This window comes from Condylostylus longicornis, unplaced genomic scaffold (assembly GCF_029603195.1).
Source record: "Condylostylus longicornis isolate FDR11 unplaced genomic scaffold, ASM2960319v2 ptg000135l, whole genome shotgun sequence".
Classification (NCBI taxonomy): Eukaryota; Metazoa; Arthropoda; class Insecta; order Diptera; family Dolichopodidae; genus Condylostylus; species Condylostylus longicornis.
This window is the reverse complement of record NW_026578103.1, coordinates 10106832-10125853: the sequence shown is the minus strand read 5'-3', so window position 1 is coordinate 10125853 and position 19022 is coordinate 10106832. Positions and strand designations below refer to the sequence as shown.

Sequence of the window (19022 nt, the reverse complement as noted above, 5' to 3'; positions counted from 1 at the left end):
AGATAAGTGTTTATTATAAAATTCGGGAAATTTATGCCATAATACAGGATAGTGAAACTTTATAGCATGTGTATATGCAATTATTGTTTTTGTCATTTCATAATGCACACTGAGTATATGTATCTAAATTGTTCACTGTAGAAATAGGTACTCGGGGAATTTTTCTTGAAAGTTTATTTCATTTAACTGCAAATTTTAGATTTCGTCTTCTTGTTTCATATATCCTTTCATAATGAATGAATTTTAATTTTTACAATTTCTGTATTAATTAGCAAAATATCTAATACTAAATCTGGGTTCGATAAATTTACTTTTTGATCTTTCGAGCTTGTGATGCAGTATTCTTATTACAATCTCAATCAAATTCAAATCATTTTCATATAAAATTAAACAAAAATTATTGTAATATAAAATCACAATAAATCTAATTATTTGGATGCATTTGCTATAATTCATTATTTGGAATTTTATTTTCAATTAAAATTGATTCTTTTTGAAGATTTTATAAAATTAACTTAAACAAAAACTAATCTATCCGTATTATATATACATAAAATTAACCATTACCCTTTTAAATTCAAAATTATACACTTAAATTCTTTAGTAACTTTTGCTTATTGAATAGAATTTAGGTATAGTAAATAACATTCCTATTAAGTTAAAATACGGGAGTAAAATAATATAAATGCTATTTGAGTTATGTTTAACTCTGAAAAGAATGTAAAAATTAAAATAAAATTGTATAACATAAAGTAAAAATTTAACATAATTCATATAAGCGTACTACATTGTGCTCGAATAAACTTTAACCAAATACAAATAAAACATCATAATTTCTATAGTGTTAATGTATCAGACATAATATATACACATACAACTTGTAATGTCTACATGAATTCATTCACTTACCAAAACATTCTACAATATTTTTTATAATATGCAAAATCATATGCATATTTTTCGAATTTTTTGTTAAATATTTTAATATAATTTCATGGAATTTTGTTTAATAAAATTTAAGGTGATATTATATTTTCACTGTTCAGTAATATTCGTATATAATATATTTGTCACATGAACTACTTAGCAATAGTATCACAAGTTTAGATGCATTTGAAAATTTCATTTTGAAATTGAAAATCTAATATTTCGAGTAGCAACAGTAATAATAATACCATTGTTGAATCTAATAATATGATAAAGTTGGGTCAAACCAGTGGTTTGTATTGTAGCACTTTTCCCTTCAACAATTAGTGAAAATACTGGTTTTAAATACAGTCTACGTATATCTGCCACACTTTTAAAAATATTTTCATTCATAAGTATACGAAACTATTTCTAGGATTGCACATATTTAGGATGAACGATTTATGCAGTCTTTGAAATAAAGTAAAAATTAATTTAGAGAGAATTTAACATAATGCTTGATTTTAAGGGTTAATTGCGTGAGTTAAGAAAAATAATTAAGAACGGACGGACGGACGGACGAACGAACGGACGGACAGAGTAAAACTAATAAGCACTTTTTTTCAAAAAATTTTCGGAAAAGTGCTAGAAAAATGTAGGGGAAAAAAAATAAACATTAATAGGTACACAGTAAAAATAAGGAAAAAACAATTTAGCTACTAGGGAAAAACAAAAATTTCAAAATAATTCAGTTTTTTTCTATGTAGCAAAATTTTATGTGATTCAGTGGAAAAATATGAAATTTTAAAAATTTAATTTGAAAAGTTTTGTATATAGTCATGAAATTCTAAAAGGAAGAATGTGTGTATGAACTTATTCTACTCGTATATATTATAATAATCAGTTATATACAAAAATTTTAATGGGAATCATACACACACATTTTACGTATAGTTTTTAGAATCTTTTGTCTCGTTAATTGTTATAACAATTAAGGATACGTTTACCAATTTTACCATATTAAAAATTTTAATCGATGATAATAATATTCTCATTAAAAGTTACTCTTCTTGATAAGTTTTTGAAATTTGTATGAAATATTTTTAAAATTAACGCATTTAAATTTTAATCGCTTTAATCAATATGACACAAATACAGTCCTGGTTGGTGTAGTTTTTATCTACATTATTCAATATCGCATCTAAAATTAATTTGACCATACTAATAACGTATTTCCGAGTAATTCCTGTCAACTTTATTCTGATTTAATAGGAATATAGTGGTTATGAATATAAAAATTTTGTCTGTTTTCCTTTAAAATACAATGAAATTCATTTTTTCGGTCAGTAATAGAGAAAAATGGGTAGCCAAACTTACTTGTTTTTGTGAAAATACACATGAATGGTATTTAATTAGTAAATTTTATTCAGATGTTCTATGTAATTTTTGCACGTGTTAAGGCAGTAATATTGTCATGCGCTAGTTATACTAAATGAAAAATTATTTCTTTTGAATAAAAGCTATTAAGAAATTTTTCATGAAAATCTTACTTTTTGTTTTAAAAAAAATTAGTTAAGAATTTCGTAGACATTTTCAGACTATCCATTTTCTTTTTTATATTTTTCGATTTATATTCAAGTTATAAATAAAATAATTATTTATAATTATTCAGGCTTTTAAATATGCCTAAATAATTCGCTATTAACTGTTTTATAAGGTCTGGGGAAATATTTTTGTTAATTTTTTCATATTGACTGCATTTACATAATGGCGTCTATATGATTTTCTTAGAAACTTGTTATTCTTCATGATATTTTTATTTTTAATTATGTTAGTAAATGAGTTTTACATGTAACTGTTATGAAAGATGTAAAGATTTTGTACATGAAGTCATTATGTTTACAAATAATATTGTTAACATTTGAAGAGTAAGGTAACAGGTTTAATTTTTTTTTTGTATAATCATTCATATTTATTTTATTCCACATTTTTCTCAAAGAAAACAGAAAATATATAAATTAAGCAATTTTTTTGATATGCACATAAATGAATTATTTATTTTAATAAAAAAAAGTTTAATATCAAGCAGGAAAAACTTTCAAATTATGCCATTGCTTCATAGTTACTAAATTAGTTTGAAATACCACGCAGAGTTCGATATAGATATTTGAAAATCAAAATAATAAGTTTTTCTATTAATTTTAAGCTTTCATGCTTGTAATTTTAATTTAAATGATAACAAACAAGTAAGATGGAAAATTGAGAAACTTTAAAACGCAGGCTCTGCTACGAAGCGAGAGATATCGCCTTCCATAGGTTTTCCGATTGCAACATAGAATAAAACGGCACAGAACTAGGGAAGAAAGTGAATAGAATAAAAAGAAGAAAATGTGTTACCTAAATGACTTAGTAAGAGTAAAAAAATAATACAACTTTAAAACTACAAAAATAATAATTTAGTAAAATTAGTTCCAAAAAAATTTTTAACACGTCACTTTCTTTACAAACTGTGATTTTTTTTATAGAAGCATACGGTTACACAGCATATTGTGCGTTAAATTACGCAATAGTACCTCAAAGCGTAATGGAAAATCTATTGAATAAGATAAGAAAAAAATTTTCCTTATTTTGAAATCACACGCAAGTGATTGCCATTTAATATCAACTGAAACAATTTTCTTTCCAACAGAACTGTGCCCGTTATAATAGACCAATAAAAATAAATATGAAAAAAAAGTATAACATTGCTACTATATTAATTTTTTACTGAAAAGACATACGCTCTCTGTGCTATCGGCATTAAAACAATCCAAATACTCTCACTTACTAAATTATTTTGATTAAATAACTTTTCAATGTAAAAACAAGCTTAGAAGAAAAAAACACTATAAAAGTGTAGTCCATGATCATGCATGACTATATATACATTATTAATATATTAATGCATAGGTATATAGAAAATTTCTTGTGATATTACAAATTCTGAAAGATTGTAAGCTCCTTGTACTTTTTGTCTTTTATTTATTCAAAATTCTAAATTTGAGAAAAAAAAATATTTTGTTATTAGTAGTACAAAATTTTCTGTAATCCTTAAATTCCCAGAATTTTTTTTTTAATATTTTTCTGCTTTCGTTTTTTAGCACTTTTCCAAAAAAAATTTTGAAAAAAGTGCTTATTAGTTTCACTCTGTCCGTCCGTCCGTCCGTCCGTCCGTCCGTCCGTCCGTCCGTCCGTCCGTCCGTCCGTCCGTCCGTCCGTCCGTCCGTCCGTCCGTCTGTCCGTGTGTCTGTTTACAAAACTTCTACACCTTTGAAGATAGAAAGCTGAAATTTAATACGTACATAGATCTTCACTAGAAACTTATTCCCGTTAAACAAAATTTTTACCTATCTCCCCCCCTCTAGAAGTTATACCCCCCCAAAACCCTAAAAATGGCCTTTTTTAAATATTTGTTGCAATGAAACCATAAGCATTTTTGAAATTTTGCAAACGCAGAAAGGCAGTGGCTTGCTTCCCCTTGCGCGGTATACTATAGTTCAACTTAAGAAAAACAAAATGGCCGCTCAAATTTACCGTTATTTAAAGACCTTTTTTTCCAAATTTTTGATGTCGTTTTTCTTCTAGACCCCAGGCTGTAGAAGCTTGAAATTTTAGGAGCTTTTAGATATTAATAAATAGTTCATTTTGTTAGAAGAAAATTTTTTTCCATCTCCACCCCCTCTCAAGTTATCACCTCTTGAAATTCGTAAAATTTGAATTTTTGACACCCTATATTTTCGAAACCGCAAGCTTTTCCAAATTTTTATAAACGCAAAAAGCTAACGGTAAATTCCGTGAAATTAAAAAATATAATTATTTTTCTTAACTCACACAATTACCCCTTAAAATCGAGCATTATGTTAACCCCTTTTTATATTAATTTTTGCTTTATTTCAAAGACTGCATATATGCGTCATCCTAAATATATGCAATCCTAGAAATAGTTACGTATATGAAAGAAAATAATTTTAATAGTGTGATAGCTATACATAGACTGTATTTAAAAGCAGAATTTTCACTTGTTGAAGGGAAAAGTGCTACAATACAAACCATTGGTTTGACCTAACTTTATTACATTATTACAATATTATGACCCATTTTGAAATGATGTACATTGTACATGAACAACACAATGAGAAGGAAAAATATTAGTTCCTTATTTTTTTTGGCTTCTCTAAATGAAAAATGCATGATTCCTTTATGGTTATTTTTTCTTGTTCTGCATATTTATAATATCCTTTTGAAATGCAAGGATTTAGGGCAAGAGACTTAAAATAAATAATGTGAAAAAGTTATAAAATAATTAAGGAAATATGTATTTTAAATGCTAAAATGTTTAAGGATATGAAAAAAGAAACAAGAAAACGAAAATTTTTTTATTCTTGTGTTCAAATTTTAAATAAGTTCATTATGAAAGGATTGTTGATGTGTATATTTACATACGTTTGTACTTATTACAAAAAATTAAGTAAAAATATGAAAATTTTATAAAAAATGAAAAGAAAATGAGAAACAGCAAATTAAAATATAAAAGAGAAAAATGAAATCTCTGACCGTTAAAGCACCTTTGCAAACATAGAATGTTCATACATTCTTGGTAACATGTGGGAAGAAAGAAAAAAATCTTTTTTTTTGAGTTTTATTCATGTTTACGGTTTTGCTTGTTTTTGTGTACCAAAATGTCCTGTATGAGAAGTCATTTGCATTTCTGTCTTTATACAAAAAAATCCTGTCTTAATACAAAATTTGTTATTAAAATAAATTTCAAATTTTTAAAATAAAAATGTTCATAGGTTACAATTAAAATTTTTAATTGCCTTCAAGCTACGTAATTTCGAAAAATATGAAATGAAAAAAATTGTATTTAATTTATACTGATTGCATTTAGTAACTCTTTTAGAATTTTGGGTAAGTCTATAGAGTTTTTGCATATTTTTACCGACCGTATTGTGTAAACAGATATAGAGATAATATAGAGTTTTCGGTGGGAATGCATTTCTCCATAGTAGGGAAGTGTAAATAAACTATTTTTAGCAACCTGAAGTGTAAGTTTATTTCCACTGTGGGACGGACTGATCAACTTTTGGGGTATATCGGGCCTCGGCAACTGCACTTTTCACCGGGCCTGTTTTATATTTTTGATAGTTTTGAAGAAAAAATTAAACCGATTTACTTGCAATTTCATATATAAGCTTTGCTCGACCATCCGCGAAAATTCCTATGTTTTGGAAGAAATCAGGCATTGGCAACTGGACGTTTACTACGGGCCAAATATACATTATTGTGTATATAAAGAGAAATAATCAACCGATTTCATTGAAATTTAATATATGAATTCCCCGTATTAAATAAATGAACATATAAATTTTTTGGAAATATCAGGGCTCGAAAAACTGATTTGCGGGCCGATTTTACATTTTTCACCATATCTACGAAACGAATTGATGGAATTTCTTGAAATTTGATATTTGACTTCCGGTTGTTACCGAAACTAACTGTCGAGCATTTCAGTGAATTCAGGTGGCACAAAACGAAACTCTACTAAGAGCCAAATTTACATTTTTCCATATATGTTAACTATAAGCTTTTTAATGCCCTAAAAATTGGAAAGAAGTATTTAACAGACATTTTTATAATATTCTGTAACACTTTCACTTAACTAGACAATACACAATGCGATCGGTTATGTGCTGATCACATCAGATTCTTTATATTAAGTGGCTAAAGAAATTTTTTGATAATTTTCTCAAAAATATGTCCTATAAGAAATGAAAACAGCCATATTTATATTTATCAAAATGGACTTCAAGGACTCAGACAGACATGAAATTTTTAGATTTGTAATAACAGCTTGATTGTAGAATCATTGCGCGCACATCTAACCAACACTATTGCGTCAATCCAAATCAAATGCGTTAAAATAGGCATTACAATCAGTTTTTAAAAAATTACAAACTCTTTGATTATATAATTGCTTGCAACCATGTAGTTGAATTTGTGCGCGCTTGAATATAAATTAATGGAATACAAGTAAGCAACCAAACAGTTGCAAAACCGAAAAATTGCATCTCCTGTCTGAGCTCTAATATTAAATATTCATTTAATTTCGAAAAATTTAAGCAACCTTGCTATTTTATATTAATAAATTTTTGCTATATCTCATTGTCGCAACAATATCACAATATGCCAGGTAAACTAGAACAATACTTACATTATAATTCTTTTAGTTGAGATAAAAAACTCCAAAAATTCAGAATACTATGGTATCACAATCTAGTCCGGTTCAGGCTTGTTCGTCGCCTTACGCGGTTTCCAAAAAATCCGCCCAGCCTTTCCACCTTCACCTTCAAGGTAATGAACAATATGCGAATAATAAGTAAATTTCTTCTAATTTTATAATGTTGAATTTAAGATTAGTCATATAAAATTAAAGCCTGGAATTAAATTTTCAGCTTTTTGTTTTGCAATGTTTATATATAGGTCTACATGCTATCGAATTAATTTCGTAAACATAAAGAAAAATGTTTTGAAAAACATTATAGAAAGAAAAAAATTTTTTTTTAAGTTTTCAATGGTGTCCCTGTTTTCCTGCATTTATTGCAAATGCTTACTTTGCATATCTATATAGTAGATTCGGCACTGATCACAAATTAAGTAGCAAGTGTACTTAGTTTAACATTCTGTCGAACATTCTGAAACTCAAAATACAAAAGTTTTTTCTAAATGTTTAACCTTTGAACTTTATAATTTTGTTTATCAAAAATAAGTTTAAAATGAGGGCGTCTAGTAGTTTTCGTGCAATTTTAAATGAACGATAAAAATATTGAATAAACTTAACTTGTTTGAAAGTTGAATATTACATCCATAGGATATCATTGTTTGAAAATTGCAATTCACTTATCATGCCAAGTTTCTCTGTACAATATTAAATTTCTTAAGTTTTTACAGTTTAAACCAATTTTATAATACTGGCTTGAATAAGGGCATAATGTAAGAGCTTTTAAAACATTGAAGTTACAAAAAAAAAAGTTTGAATCGCACAGCTAGTTGATATATTAACATTTATATTGAGACCCAGAGTAAATTCTTTTATCAAAATAATGATAAGATATGCTCGTTTATTATTAAACAGATAAGATCAAAATATTTATGATACAAAATTCTAGGGTAATTGTTAATAATATTATAAAAATACAAATTATGGCTTTTTTTTGAGTAGAATTTCTAGTTCTTGATAATTTTTTATAACATTCCAATTGCTTAAGTACATGAGTTAAGTCAAAATTTTATCTTATGAAATGTATGTATGCAACTAATCGGAAATATTTCATATAGTTCACCAAAATTTTATTAATAATCTGGAAAATCTACATTTAACTCATTTTGAACAATTACCCCAGAACTAGTAAGAATCATTTGCACCCTATTTGCAATGAAAATTATAATAATACTATAGTAATAATTAAGCTTTACACCTGTTCATAAGTAAAATAATTTAGAGTGAAAAAAAAAACGGACAAAAAACAAAAGCCACTTACGATTATTGTTGTTTTTATTTTAGTTGTTGTTCTTTCAAATGGAATTTCTAATCGATAATTTTCTTATCAAAACTACGAATGATTCATTCAATTTTTTGATTCAAAATATTTTTAATTGTGGAATTTTATAGAGTAGGAAAAAACTCTAAAGACTGAAACAAAAAGTTTTCGGTCAAATTTTTTTTTTGTGTACTTACAACCTAATTAATTTATTTTAATTTAAAAAATGGAGCCTAATACTCCATTAATTCAAGCGAATTCACATAATATACAAGAAGGTAAAAAGCAAAGAATTAATTATAAATAATTTATTAAATTTAAAGCTTGAAATGTGTGTTTAGCAAAACATAACTTCAAAATTGACAATACTAATTTCAATTATCAATTTTTAAAAGCAATTAACTTAGTTTTTATTTAATATTATTCATAATGAATTTAATTAAAAATATTTAAGTGAATTCTATTACTTTCTATCTTTGTGCAGAATCATTAGATTGTGGTTTAAAGTCAATTGGATGGTGTGGCGGTTCAAAATGCCAAAATTTAGCAACATCACGAAATTTTATAATTGCTTTTGCAGTTGTTACAGCCCTTCAGGGTGCTGTTATGACATATTTTCGATTATCAGCACAACAAGCTGGTATGGATCTAGGATTTGATCCTTATATTATAGGTACGTAAGTAAAACTCAAGTACTATTTTTAATGCATATTTAAACAATATGTGCATGAATCAATATTTTTTAGGGAAAATACAATAATACGATTTAAATACTTTAATAAATTCTGAAGTAAATATTAGCTCTACTTTTGTTTTAGTATGCCATTTTTTCTCGTTTTTCTATATACAATTATTTTGATAAGAATTTTTTTTACTATCATTTTGATAAGAAAGTTAGTAAATCGAATTGAGTTAAATTTATCGTTGTGTGTATACACATAATATGTTAAGAAATTTATACAATACTCGTAAATATTGTCATACTACAATTATTTATTGTCATATTTTATTATTTAAATTATTAAGGTGTGCAGTAAATATGCTACAACACAATTTCATTTGAACGCACTTGTTAAAATTGTTAATTGTGTTGTTTCGCACAGACATGCCAATACAAAAATATTCTTCCTTTTTTTTTAAATTTTACTAAAGCTGTGTACTTACATAATATCTAACACACAGGGCCCAATAAATTTTTTATATTTTCAATTTTTAATGTATATCTGACTTTGTTTTTCACATGCATACATATACTTATAGAGCTGCCTTGTATATACGACGGATCCCCAATATAAAAAATTAAAATTTATTTATTCAATTTTCATAATCTATAGAAATCTTTTTATTATTATTGAGTCTCCAGAATAAGAGCTCAAACAAAACCTATTTTTGTTATGTTGGTACGTAAAGCATAAGAGTGGTATATCCTGCTACATTATAAAAGCAAATCTTCAATACAAATTTATTGAGGTTTTCCAAACAGTTTCTTAATTCGTAATAAAACTGCAAGCTTTTCACAAATTCTTATTTGAAAATTAAAGTTCTAACTATAATTGATGAAAATTCCAATTTGCATTTGGTTTACTTGCATACTTGTAGTACTGTTTAGTAGTAATATTATTAATTTTTAGTGTAATTATTATTAAGGATTATTCTAAAGAATAAATTTTTATTCGTAAGCTTGATTGTTTAATTGTTGATTTTTTCAAGGCTAAAATTAACATTTTGTTCAAAATTTTATGGAAATTGTAATTATCACAAAAGAAAAGGAAATTTTGTCCAAACTTTGCATTAAAAAAGAGCGATTATTCGGTCTTTGACTCATTATATTATTTGAATATCAAGCTAAAGGAAAGCTGCCTTGCAATTCGTTCACAATGTCAGTAAACGTCAGTAGTTTTTGTTACTGTTTGAAAATCACGAACAAAAGTACCCCTAGACAAGCAATATCCTTTGTGTTTGATATGAGATGTGAATGTTCTTTCAATCGCAAAATACAATGCGTAGTTATGAGTGAGAAATAAATAAAAACCCGTGTTATATTTTCAATGAAAAGCGAAAAATAATGTAAAAACGTATTGAGCATCCAACGACGATCACAATAGGAATATTTTTTTTCTCAGGCAACAATAAATTCATTTGCAATAACAGTAAACTGACAGGAATATTTTCAGACAATAAGTTTTTGTTTATGTTTCTAATACGTAAAAAGTTATAAATTTTATATTACAGATTGGTTATTAGTGAGTGTGGGGTTAACACAAGGTGTAATTGCATTTGGTTTAGTATTTTATTCACAAAGATTTCATCCGATGTCCTGGATTAGTGGATTTATATTGTTAGAAGCAGCTTTTGCAATTATTACCATTATACCAGCATTGCATTTTTTGTAAGTATTTTTTTATATTTGTACATTTGTAATTTTAAAAAAATATTGTTTATGAAGAATGAATTAGGATTTATAAAGTAACTAAATTTATTTTATTTTAGACCAAATCAAGGAGAACAGAGTCGCCCGGTGTACGCCCCACCATTATGTATACGTGATTCTTATAAATCTGAAATTGAAAAACCTCATGGTGTTGTTACACTTATTCTTCTATTCGTACTACATTCAGTTATTTCCATTACAAATGCAATAATTTATTGTATTGGATATTCCTACATCGATGATAATTCAAAACCAAAAAATGCAGCAATTTTGCTTGGCATTGGATTAGCAGCACATTTTTGGGGCGCACAATTAGGAGCTGCAGTTTCACTTCAAGTAGATGCATTACCATTAGGTTGGTGGTTAGGATGGGTAATAATAGTTCCATTATTAATTATTTCTGCCATTATTATTGGATTGTTTCCAAGAAAATTAGTTAGAACTATTGTAAGACAAGCAGCTGATTTAATAATACAAAGAATGTCACAACCAAACCTAATTGAATCAGTTGAATATGTTAAAGAATTTACATTCTTTCCGACATTAAAAAGGTTAATTACCAACAGAACTTTAATGTTCAATTTATTAGCTTTCACATTTTTGGAAACAGTATTAATAAATTTTTCACTGCAAGAAGAAGAATATATGCAATCGAGATTTTTTATTGCAACTAGCGAAGCTAATGGTCTTCTAGATGAATGGATGTCAAGATTTTTATTGATTATATTAAAACCTCCTATACTTGGATTTACAATTTTATTTGCTGCTTTTATTGTAGCTAAACTTCAACCTTCTGCAAAAAGTTTAGCAGCATGGAATGCAATAGTTGAAATTTTAGTTTGCTTATTTTTTGTTTCTTACATATTTTTACATTGTTCATCAGAAACACTAACACAGTCGTATAAGAATAATAAAGTAATGCAACCAGATTGTTCAACGGATTGTTATTGTGGCGATGATGTCCTGTTTATGCCAGTTTGTACAGAAAGAGAAAAGAAAACATATTTTTCACCTTGTCATGCTGGTTGCAATGCAAGCTATACCATCAACAATGTTGTGGTATTTAGAACTTTATTTTCATCGAGCATTAAAACAATTGATATTAATATAGTTTTTATTTTAGATGTACAAAAATTGCCTCTGTGGCTCAAATCACGAAAGCCCATTCCCAAATGGAGTAGTTACATCGGGAGCGTGCAATTTCCAGGATTGCCGGAATATATGGCTTATATATCAAGCTTTAGCATTAGTTGCGGCTATCCTTTTGGCATCATGTGAAGTAAATAGAATGCTAATAACATTCAGAAGTGTTTTGCCTCAAGATAAGGCACTTGCTTTGTCTATGGAAATAACAATTGCTGGTCTTTTTGTTAACATTCCTGGAAAATTAGCATATGATTATATTGCAAGTGAGTTATTTATTTATAAATTAAATTTTTAAATATTCGTCAAAACAAAATGAACTGTTTTTTTTAAATTTAATAAAATAAATTTTAGGTTCAACATGTGAATATTATTCTCAAAGTTTAAGAAAATGTGCATTACAACAATCCCCATTACATGGAAACATTTTAAATATTGTGTCCGCTATCCTTTTTGCGATATCTGCAGTTTTTGACATACTAAATGCTATTTTCATTAAAGATATAGATTGTTTTACAAAAACTAAAATAAATAAAAGTGATGGTATTATTCCAGTTCCACTGCAACCAATGAATTCAAGAGTTGATCAAACTGATGTAAACGAAAATTCAAATACAGGAAATGAAAACGAAATAAATCCAGGACAACGACAACCGCAAACACAATATAATTCATATTTAAGAAATTATCAGGATAGTTCTCCTGATTCAAGTTTATTTCAAAATTCACCGCGTCGTATTGGCGGTAGACGTTCAAGAAGTCCAGTTAGTTCACAAAGTTCTATAGTTAATCCAAATATTCAATATGAAGAAGTAGCTAATGAAAACGCAAGTTCACCCAAACGTTTATCACCACAAAATCAAAATGTAAATTACGCTCAAGTTATGTTTGAATTTAAAAAGAAGTCAAAATCAAAAGAAATAGATCCAGTATCAGAAGAACAAGAAGTTGTGCCAAAATCATTAAGTCCAGTATCAGAGCAAACAACAAGTAATATTGGTAGTGATTTAGATGAAAATTTAGATTTTAGGTTACAAAGAGATCAACCGATAACTAGACAAGATATGGATGCTGATGACGAGCTCTCTGAATTGGATACTAAACAAAAAAATGGAAAAGTAAAAGCTAAAGAAACTTCATTCTAAGACTTTATAAAAAAAATTATGATTTAGTTTATAGTTCACATTGTATATGACATTTTTAATTTTTTAGAAGAACAAAAAATTTCTTCGATTAATAAGTTCATTTTGGTTTTTGTAATTTTAGAAAATTTTATTAAATCTTAAAAAAAAAATTTGAATCTTATAAAATTCAGTTCATTTTATTATCATTTGTTCTGTCTTAATCACTTAATAGCCATTTACTCAAATAACAATTCTATTTAAAAAAATAGCGATATACTTTGAATAACAGCATTCAATTGATAACAAAGATGATCAAAATTGACGGAAATACAGACTGATATTGAGAGTAGAGTTTTCTTGAAATGAAAATAAATGGCAGGGTAAAATTTCCGTAGATTCTATAAAGCACTTTAAAGTTTTGATCAAACTATTATCTAGCTTTTATATGATCTCGCCAATAATTCGTTTCATTTTATTTTGCTTTTTGGAATTTTGGAGCCACACATATTTATTTTTATTGACTTTCCATTAATCTACTAATTTTGTTTTCGAAGTCTAACACAAAAGTTACAAAAAAATTAAATTTCAAATCCTAACTTCTGCTACCTATTAATAATTTTCATGTTTACTTGAAACATTTTTCGACACTTTAATTTCAACTCAAATATTTTTAGCAATAACTTTTTTTGTGGAAAATTTTTTCATTCATTAGTATTTATCGGATATAGAAAATAAATTACAACTTAATAGTCATAAAACTCTGCTTTTGTATACAAGTATCTAATTTAAGCGTTTTGGGAATATGTTTTTCCATATTTTTAGCACTTTTCCAAAAAATTTTTTGAAAAAAGTGCTTATTAGTTTCACTCTGTCCGTCCGTCCGTCCGTCCATCCGTCTGTCCGTGTGTCTGTTTACAAAACTTCTACACCTTTGAAGATAGAAAGCTGAAATTTAATACGTACATAGATCTTCACTAGAAACTTATTTCCGTAGAACAAAATTTTTACCTATTTCCCCCCCTCTAGAAGTTATACCCCCCCAAAACCCTAAAAATGGTCTTTTTTAAATATTTGTTGCAATGAAACCATAAGCATTTTTGAAATTTTGCAAACGCAGAAAGGCAGTGGCTTGCTTCCCCTTGCGCGGTATACTATAGTTCAACTTAAGAAAAACAAAATGGCCGCTCAAATTTACCGTTATTTAAAGTCCTTTTTTTCCAAATTTTTGATTTCGTTTTTCTTCTAGACCCCAGACTGTAGAAGCTTGAAATTTTAGGAGATTTTAGATATTAATAAATAGTTTATTTTGTTAGAAGAAAATTTTTTTCCATCTCCACCCCCTCTCAAGTTATCACCTCTTGAAATTCGTAAAATTTGAATTTTTGACACCTTATATTTCCGAAACCGCAAGCTCTTCCAAATTTTTATAAACGCAAAAAGCTAACGGTAAATTCCGTGAAATTAAAAAATATAATTATTTTTCTTAACTCACACAATTAACCCTTAAAATCGAGCATTGTGTTTATCCCTTTTTATATTAATTTTTGCTTTATTTCAAAGACTGCATAAATCGTTGATCCTAAATATATGCAATCCTAGAAATAGTTTCGTATATGAATGAAAATAATTTTAATAGTGTGATAGGTATACATAGACTGTATTTAAAAGCAGAATTTTCACTTGTTGAAGGGAAAAGTGCTACAATACAAACCATTGGTTTGACCCAACTTTATTATTATTGCAAGTGCAATGACATTAATTGTGTCAGCGATAAAATTTTATTTGATTTATGAGATAGTTAAATTGCTAATAAATTCCTTCTTTTCTTTTTGTTATTTTCCCCTTTAATAAATTATTTTGAATCAATGAAAAATTCTTGACCTACACAATTTTGTTTGATAAATGTAAATGTTCGCAATAATGACGATTCAAAAATAAATTTTAAAACTGGAAAAATATGTCATTGCTATCAATCAATGAACTATTCAAATTAATACCAGAATACACGTGGCTGCATTTGTAAACTATTCAAATAATAAGCGTGATTCTATGCTTTGATCATAAATTTCCCTAATCGAATGTTGTTATTAATAATTATGAGATTCTATCAAGTGTTTCATTTGTGTTACAGTAAATAAATTCAGATGAAATTCTAAATATGTACATATGAACAAATTCTAAATATGTACAAATTCTAAATATGTACATATGTAAATATTTGAACTAGCAAAGGAAAGGTACAGCTGTACAAAAATTAAGAAAGTTTTCATCTCATTATTTCTTATTTACATTAGCTGAAGTTACTGCAGGAGAATATTTTAGCACAGAAAATACAAAAAACCTGTTATAAGAAAATATTAGCTTTAAAATCTTTTATTTAAATGTGTTAAAAACAATTCCAAAAAATTTTGAAAATAACGGCTTATAAAGGTGCCATAGACATGTTTACAAAACAGTCTTGAAGATAGAAAGCGGAAATATACATATATCTTTGCCAGAAACTCATTTCTGTAAATGTTTTCACCTATCTCGCTCTCTAAAAGCTATAGCCCCTCAAAGTCCTTAGAATGCCATTTTTTAAGCAATTATTGTAGATGAACCAGAAACATTTTTTACGTTCTGTAAACGTACAAGAGTAATGCCTGGCTTCAACTTTCCAAAAACAAAATGGCTATTAAAATTGACCGTTATCTCAAATCCGTTTTTTACAAATTTTTAATGTCGTTTTTCTTCTAGACTTCAGGTTGTGGGAGTGTGAAATTTCACTAGCTCTTAGATATTCATAAATAGTTCATTTCGTTAGAAGAAAATTTTTTCCATCTCCACCCCCTCTCAAGCTATCATCTCGCGAAGTAAAATCTGAAGTTTTGGAACCTAATATGCCCGAAACTGCAAATTTTATCAACTTTCTATATAAATGCAGAAAGCTAACGGTAAATGACCTGCCACTAAAAAATATAGTTATTTTCCCTGACTCCCTTAAAATGGAGCATTATGTTAACGCTTCTTTAAATTTTTTTTGCTTTTTTTAAAGTTTTCATGCATTGCTAATCCTAAATGCATGCAATTTTTGAAACATATTCGTGTATGAATTAAAATAATTTTAATAACGCAGTACATAGCTAGACTGTTTTTAAAAGCACTATTTTCACTTGCTGAAAGTATTTTAACTTTTTGTATTACAATAGAAAAAAAGCTTTTACCTGCTATTATTTTGCCTAGACCCTAGACTATTGACTATTTCATGCTATACTTTTTTCCATATCATTTGCAAATCTGCATAGTTTATTAATTTGTGAATTTAGCTAGAAAAAAAACACATTTTAGGCTTTCGCACTGGACATTATCTGGCTGTAAAATGATTTTGCAGATGCAATAGTTAATTGCATTAGGATAATCGAAAATCGAGAGTGAACTAAATAAAGTAATGAATAGTTAAATTTAGTAGTAAGACTTAAAACGATTAAAAAAACTAAAAGCCATTTTCACACTAAGTTGAAAAGTGAGAAGCACGTAGTACCTTATAGAGAAATTTACAGTGCCTTAAACATAATTTACGCAAATGTTAGATACATTTTTAATTTTAAAATATTTTTACACGTATTACTCGTACACATTCAGCAACAATAAAGTAGAGTATATTTTGGCTAATTGCAAAATTTTATCCTCAACTTAAAGGGTTTTCTGTCTTTCTGCTATTGAGTAAATTTTCGGAAAAAGAAAAGCAATTATGAATTTTCTAATATGTCATACTTATATTTAAAATTACGTATACGTACAATAACAAATTGGCACTTCGTGTTAGGAATCGTAGCTAAAATACTTTTCAACTTTCAGAAAAAAAATAAAGCAATATTTTTAACTACTCGTATGAAAGCTTAGAGTGGTTAAAGTACATTGATTCTTTGTATTGGCAACAGTTTAATAAAATAATTGTCAGAATTATTGCACTTTTGTTTAAGCCAGCTGTATTTATATTACAAATGGATGAACAAATTAAATATGATATACACATTTTATTATGTCATACACCTACTTACATTCATTAAACAAATCAATATAATACGGTTATGAACACCGCAGTAACCACATTCAATAGTTTGATATAAAAAGTGCCTACTATTTTGCAATTTCTATAAAAAGTAATAATATTGATAACAATGAATAAGTGGGCAAAAGTTTTACATGTACACATAAATTTATATAAGGGGATATATAGCAATAAACATAACATACATATAGATTTTCATTTATATATAAAAATTGTAACATAAAGCTGTAAAGCTATTTAAGATATGAAAATAAAGAAAAAAAAACAATATTCAATATTTACAAAAAATGAGAAAAAATAGTGTTAAGCATATCCACTCTGTGATACACTGATACCCGAAAATAAGAAAATTAATTTTTAAGTTATATAGTAGCTATTCTATAGGAACTTATACAAAGACAAACCAATCGTGACATTTATTCGAATGTAATTGCGAAAGCATTTTACATAAAGCTGTAAAGCTATTTAAGATATGAAAATAAAGAAAAAAAAACAATATTCAATATTTACAAAAAATGAGAAAAAATAGTGTTAAGCATATCCACTCTGTGATACACTGATACCCGAAAATAAGAAAATTAATTTTTAAGTTATATAGTAGCTATTCTATAGGAACTTATACAAAGACAAACCAATCGTGACATTTATTCGAATGTAATTGCACGGTAGCTGTTTAAATCACTCATTCTGTCGCGATCAAATTAAATAGTGCTTGTTTAAGAACTGCAATAATCAATTTGCAGAACACAAACAACTCAGTCAATATTCAATCATCTGTTTCTTATAAATGGAATGGTTACGAGTATTAAATAATATCTTTCTAACTGGTATTAAAAAAATACAAAGTAAGTTACTTAAAACTTACAAATGAGCTATTCACAATTTATCATATAGTTTTTGTTCTGTAGTTCCGTATTGTAAACTGGTGTTTAATTAATCAATAAAAATAATTGTGAATTATTGTGTCTCATTTTATATTCAAATATATGCAAAAATTATATTTTTAAAACCTGGTAATTATTGTAATCATTCTTCTATTTATAATTGCTAATTTTACGAAATATGTATGTTATTGATTATAGTGTTACTTATAATTTAATTATAGGCACATAAATGATAACTAAAAATTAATTTTGTAAATGAAGTTGTACCTGTATATAACGTATAACATTGTAAAATTTCATAAAAACGTGTGACTATAATTCAAATTACATTAATATTGAGTTTGTGTGAATAAATTTCACAATATTTACAATTCTATTTAAGAATTCTATTAAGAAACTATTTTAATTTAGATTTTGTCTTTGTGAAGGTATTTACTAATCGAGTAATTATGACAAGTAATAAAATTAAGGCATTATTAAAAGAAAAAGAAAAATTTTATGGCGCTAAATGTACATACATATATCTACATATATCTATTAATAAGGGCGTATTTTTAAAAATTGTGAAAAATAGCTTTTAAAATATTTTTTTGGGGGTGTAAAAATTAGATAATAACTATATTATAAGTACACGCTAGCTATACTTAGTGGAGTGACCATTTATCTTTTGTAAAAAAGATACAGAATAAAAAATTTTCAATACAGTTTGGTAAAAATGAAGCAGAATTCATATTGGAATTCACGTTTTTCATTTTATAAATTCTTTTTTATTGGTAAACTAAAATAGTCGCTGTTATGCAATAAAATTTTGGAGTACAAATTAGTAAACAAATTCAAAGAATAATCTGTAATTATTTTAAAGAGAGATAATGTTAAAATTATTATCTAACATCTCAGTTTAATAAC

General features: G+C 27.0%; 1 protein-coding gene across 1 annotated transcript; it reads left to right on the top strand.

Annotated features, from left to right (window-relative positions):
* The first annotated feature begins 8445 nt into the window (after positions 1 to 8445).
* LOC129615353 (solute carrier organic anion transporter family member 74D) lies at positions 8446 to 13355 on the top strand. Its single transcript, XM_055530509.1, has 6 exons — positions 8446 to 8761; positions 8968 to 9156; positions 10716 to 10872; positions 10974 to 11973; positions 12038 to 12323; positions 12412 to 13355. The coding sequence occupies exons 1-6, from the start codon at positions 8710 to 8712 to the stop codon at positions 13200 to 13202; spliced, it is 2475 nt and encodes an 824-aa protein (XP_055386484.1). The 5' UTR covers positions 8446 to 8709; the 3' UTR covers positions 13203 to 13355.
* The last annotated feature ends 5667 nt before the right edge of the window (positions 13356 to 19022 follow it).

Excerpts from the sequence above, each read along its gene's own strand:
- LOC129615353 (XM_055530509.1), top strand. The coding sequence starts at position 8,710 with ATGGAGCCTAATACTCCATTAATTCAAGCGAATTCACATAATATACAA. Across the intron at positions 8,762-8,967 it reads TTCACATAATATACAAGAAG|AATCATTAGATTGTGGTTTA; the intron begins GTAAAAAGCAAA and ends ATCTTTGTGCAG. Across the intron at positions 9,157-10,715 it reads ATTTGATCCTTATATTATAG|ATTGGTTATTAGTGAGTGTG; the intron begins GTACGTAAGTAA and ends TTTATATTACAG.